At 30.3% G+C, this 5,445-nt stretch overlaps 1 protein-coding gene across 1 annotated transcript; it reads right to left on the bottom strand.

Annotated features, from left to right (window-relative positions):
- Window positions 1-705: 705 nt before the first annotated feature.
- LOC107955192 (leucine-rich repeat receptor-like serine/threonine-protein kinase BAM2) lies at window positions 706-4,399 on the bottom strand. The gene is made up of 4 exons (XM_041104387.1): window positions 3,676-4,399; window positions 1,611-1,682; window positions 775-846; window positions 706-728 (listed from the first exon to the last, which is right to left on the bottom strand). The coding sequence occupies exons 1-4, from the start codon at window positions 4,397-4,399 to the stop codon at window positions 706-708; spliced, it is 891 nt and encodes a 296-aa protein (XP_040960321.1).
- Between the last annotated feature and the right edge of the window lie 1,046 nt (window positions 4,400-5,445).

Here is a 5,445-nt window from a genome sequence, read left to right on the forward strand (position 1 = left end):
AGTAAATATTTGTAATTATTTTCCTAGCGAACTCTTAATTTATTTGTTGAGCATATTAGTGTCCGTTTCATTTACCTATTTTTTAATGTGCAAGTTTTGTTTAGTTTTATAGTACTTATGACAACCCAAAAATATTTTAATTATAATACTCGAATTTATAGTTCAAATGATGATGAAAATTAGATGGAATAAAATAGTTCACGCTTAATAGTTTTGTTCATAGGATACATCATCGAAGCTGAACATACATATATATTAGAAACTTTTATTAGTTAACAGGGATTAGCTAATGTCAAACAACTGATACTATTGCATACAATATGTTTCCCTAAACTGCTTGCTATTTATCTCTCGCCACAAATTTTCAAAAACACATGTGCATTTTAAGCCAAACGTTTATAATAGTGATAAGCATATTGATTCAATTTTTTGCTAAGGAATCAGTAAACAAACACATATATCTGCACATATGGACACACACATATATCTGCACATATAGACTACTAGGAACCCGAAAATGTCGCTAGACCCCGGGATATAGTCTAGGTGAAAAGGGACTGAGGAGTTGAACAGTAACGAAACTAGTAAGAACTCACATGATAATGAGCTTGTTGTAACCAGAATACAAAGATTGGGCCATAGTCAAGTTTCCAATTTCTATAGGCATAGTTCCCTCCAAAGAGTTGTTATGCAATGATAAAAACATCAACTATTATAACTAGAAGAGACTGCATAACAGTAACAACAAAATAGAGAATAAAGATGATATTATACCTGTTAAGTAGTTATCAGAAAGATCGATGTCTGTGAGAGAAATAAGATTTCCAATATTCGACGGAATTTCACCTAAAATATATAATTAAAATTATCAAAATTTATTTCACAAAAAAATCAAAATTTATTAATTATTTTTATAATAAACCTTAAAATCGTCAAAAATCAAAGCTACTTCATGGTTGTATTTTGTGAGACTGTGGGAGTTGTGTGAAGAAGAGAAATTAAAGAGACAATAACAGTGGGTGAATGCGGGTAGGTATAAGTCTGAAACATATAATATCAACCATGTACTCTGTAATCAAAGCTAAGAGAAATCATGTACTCTATTTCTTTCCTATTCGATAATATCAACACATAAGTAATAAGGCATATCTAAAGGATAAAAAAAAATAGCTAATTACAAATCTAATGTGATTCAAAAGGGTATAAAGTAGGTCCTAATTAAAAATCAAACCTTAAACTAATTTAATGTAAAATTTAACTCTTTTCTTATCACCAAATAAATTTACTTTTAGTAAATTAGGAGTTTTAATAAAATACTTGTAATAACTGGTTGTTCATGACTAGGTGTTTTGTTTTCAACATATTTTTCTAAAAATTTCTACTTTTATGGAATTAACTTGCCTTAGAAAAGCAGTCTCTATTATTTTTAAGAATATTATTGCTCTCATTTTACTCGTACCAATATTTCCTATATTTTTCTTATGTTAAAATAGTTAAAGCATTAAATGTATAATTGATTTTTTTTAAGTCAAAAGCTAATTAATAATATATAACAACTAAAAAGGGATCGCATAAATGTAACAACAAAAAGAAAAAATAAGATATTATACCTGATAAGTTGTTAACGGAAAGATTAATAGCTTCGAGAGTGGTCAAGTTTCCAATAGTTGATGGGATTTCACCTAAAAATATAAATAAATTGGTCAAAATAGCTTGGTGCTAGAACTATGTTATCTTTGTGTGTGTATGTTTAACGTAGATAGCTAACTTAGAAGTAACCCAGGATATAGAGAAATTTTAATAAATACTCGAACACAGTTGAACCTTTGACAATTTGTAACTCAAATTTGTTTCTTATACTCAAAATAGTTGCCCTATTTTTTTAAGCTAAAAGTAATATATTAAGAAACTAAAAAGATTGTAAAGCTAATTAATAATATGGAACGACAACTAAAAGGAATTACATAAATGTAACAACAAAGGAGAAGAAAATTTTTGATGAAAAAAATGATATTATATTTGTTAAGTAGTTATTAGAAAGAATAATGTACTTGAGTGAAATAAGATTTCTAAAAATAGATGAAAAAACATATAATTAACAATTTATTTATTCTATTTCTCTCATACCATCAACTATGGCTGACCAAAAATTAATTAAGGCAAATCAAGTGGATGGAAATAGCTTAGTTACAAGTTTGATGTTAATTCAATAATTTTGTTTTAAAAAAAAACGTTGTTTCCAAAAGGCTAAGAAATACGTCCAAATTATAATTCATAACATAAATTAATTTAATGTAAAATTTAAAATTTTTATTAGTATTGTTAGAGTTGTGTGACCTAAATTCTAAGAGATTGATTGCAAGTCAAGGTAAACAAAATACATCTTCTTTCTAGAAGATTTAGTATTTATGAGTATAACATATTTAACATTTATTAGCATAATATATTCGACTTTGATTAGAATTAGGTTTTTTTTCAACCTATAAATAGATGTAGTCGAAACTCCTCTTGGAATCATTCGAATTTGACATAGTGAATTTTCTTTTCCTCTGCCTGTGGTTTTTTTCCCAAAAGGCTTTCCACGTAAAAATCTGTGTGTTCTTTATTTTTATTTCTCTTTTCTTTGCGATATATTGTCATTACTGATATTCTATTTTTACAAGTATCAAATAAATTCAATCTAATAACTCATTGTTTATGACTAGGTGTTTTGTTTTCAACATAATTTTCTAAAAATTTATACTTTTATGCCACTTAGAGAAGTTTCTTTTAAGTATTTTTTTCTCGGCCAAAATAAAAGGATAGAACTGACGAAAGCGGTTAGTAAAACATGTGATGCTAAATACACAGACATGCCAGAATAGGAAGGAAAATTAGAAACAAACTCCTAAACCAAATAATTGGTTGATGGCTGAACTGACATAAAACCGTTAAAGATTTACACTATAACTATGTTTTATTGTTTACGAATAATTTTTTCATTAGACACAAGCATTACTTTTGTAAGAACCTAAAATAAACTACAACAATATAAAAAGAAAGTTATAATTACAACTCAACCAATCATAAGCCAACTTTGACTTTTCGACTAAAACTGTTACAACTGAAAACCTAAATTCATATCTTTCACAAAGAACAGGGATTGACGACATATCTCACTCAGTTATTCCTCAAGCATGGGGTTGTGGAGGTGACTATGGGTTCCGATGTGTTCCTACCTGCTACTAAGGGTTAATCAGGAACTGCATTAAAAATCTGACTACATTCCGTTTGGCACCAATTAAATTGGTTGATGGCTCAATTCACATAAATAATATATATATACTCTATGATTAAGTTTGGTTTTGCTAGCACTGAACTTAGTAGAAATTAGATAAAAATGAATGCAACAATAACCAGGAATTGTTTACCTTTGAGGTGGTTGTTACCAAGATTCAAACTCTCTAGCAAAGTCAAAGCCATTTAGCTTATCTAAGAAATTGGCCTGATTTGACACCAATTAAATTGGCTGATGGCTCAATTCACATAAATAATATATATATACTCTATGATTAAGTTTGTTTTTGCTAGCATTGAATTTAGTAGTTATTGTTTAAAGTCCCGCTTCACTATTTAAAACAATTGTTGATAGAAATTAGATAAAAATGAATGAAACAATAACCAGGAATTGTTTACCTTCGAGGTGGTTGGAACCAAGAGACAAAGCCTCGAGCAAAGTCAAATTTCCAATTTCTGTAGGTATACGTCCATCCAAGGAGTTGTTAAACAATGATAAAAACTTCAGCTCTTTGCACTTGAATAAACTATTTGGAATTCTACCGGATATTTGATTTCCACCCAAGCTCAACATTTCTAGTTTTGACAAATTGCCTAGAGTAGATGGGATAACACCAATGAAGTTGTTAAGGTACAGAGACAATCTTTGAAGTTTACTGAAGCAACCAAACCATGATGGGATTTCTCCATTGATGCTATTGTTAGCAAAGTCTAAATATTTCATCCGACGCAAATTAGTTAACTCAATGGGTAAAGAGCCATGGAAACTATTTTGATGAATGTCAAGCCAAGCAAGGAAAGATAGATTTCCCAGTTGAGAAGAAATGGTGCCTGTGAGGTCCATGCTTGACAAATTTAGAGCAGTGACTCTATGGTGTCTAGATCCACATGTGACACCAATCCAGCTACAAACGGAGGTAGAAGTAGACCAATTGGTTGCCAAGAAATTGTGAGGATCATGGGTTATATGAGATTTTAGTGCTAGAAGAGCAGATTGATCAACGGTGATGCTAGAATATTTTGCAGACAAAATAACCCCAAAGGTTGCGAATAGCAGCCCAAACATAAACGGAGGGAGGAAGCTTGGTTTTGCCATAAGGTTGGATATGGGTGTAAGGCGCATCATAAGGAGAGAAACAACCAAGTTTAGTACTTTTCTAATGTTAGTTCAATATTCTTTAAATACTTTGATTCTAAGGATTTAGGTAAGGCATCCATTGACTCATAATTTGAGTAAGAAACATGTACAATCTTGTGGGTCCAACCATGTTATAAGGAAAAAAAAAAGCAAAGCCTACAATAGAAGCCTTAGTCTCAAGTTGAAGAGTAGCACTAATAATTCAATAGCATTAACAAAGATAAAGCACAGCATAAATCTGCATTGACTCTAAAGATTTAAGCACAGCATAAATCCTTTGTAGTAGTAATGAGTGAGAAATGCTTACAATTATTGTGTTCCCCGATGCAAGACTTAGGTTTAAGCATCCCGACAAAAAGAGACCCTGACTTTGGTTAATTGAAACCTTTTTGACGGAGATCCTCAAAATATTCTTCATGGTTGCTCCCAAATTCTTTCTATTAACATGAATCGAACATCTAATTTCAAAATTAGTCACATGAATTGATGAGTCCCAGTTGGTTGAATGGACCTACATTGGTGTTTTTCATGTGTTGAGCCATTATTTATCTCCCTCATATTGGGCTGCCTTTCACACTTTCTTCCATTCAAACATGAATTTGTAAAGTGGCGTCCTTTTTCACCGTTAATTTCAATCAAGCTTTCCATAAGAAATGTTATTTTAAGACTGCATTATTGACGTTTGCGCCAAACAATGAATTATTTTTCATCTATCCTTTCCAACTTTTACCGTTAGTTTCCGTTTTCAATTATTCTTTGTTTGATAAACCGAATCAAATCATGTGCTGCTAAATTCTACTTTAAATCTTGTTTCGCCATTCATCCATTGGTAAACATCATTAGTTTTCCATTTGTTAATAGGCTTTTATCTTGTTAATTTAACTACAATTTTTTTAAAAAAATTTTGTCACTAACATTTTTGATCTATTATGTTTTGGTAACTCCTATTTAAACCATTTTCAAATCCTACCAATTTAATCTTAATTCTAAACAAATATTCAACAAATTCAACCTTTCATATTTACAAAATC

This window comes from Gossypium hirsutum, chromosome D11 (genome assembly GCF_007990345.1).
Source record: "Gossypium hirsutum isolate 1008001.06 chromosome D11, Gossypium_hirsutum_v2.1, whole genome shotgun sequence".
NCBI classification, from domain to species: Eukaryota; Viridiplantae; Streptophyta; class Magnoliopsida; order Malvales; family Malvaceae; genus Gossypium; species Gossypium hirsutum.

What these genes read in the sequence shown, in the direction of transcription:
- LOC107955192 (XM_041104387.1), bottom strand. Translation starts at nt 4,399, where the DNA reads ATGCGCCTTACACCCATATCCAACCTTATGGCAAAACCAAGCTTCCTC. An exon ending in TGGTTCCAACCACCTCGAAG is followed by an intron (nt 1,683 to 3,675) that starts GTAAACAATTCC and finishes TTATATTTTTAG; the next exon opens with GTGAAATCCCATCAACTATT. An exon ending in TTCTGATAACTACTTAACAG is followed by an intron (nt 729 to 774) that starts GTATAATATCAT and finishes ACTGTTATGCAG; the next exon opens with TCTCTTCTAGTTATAATAGT.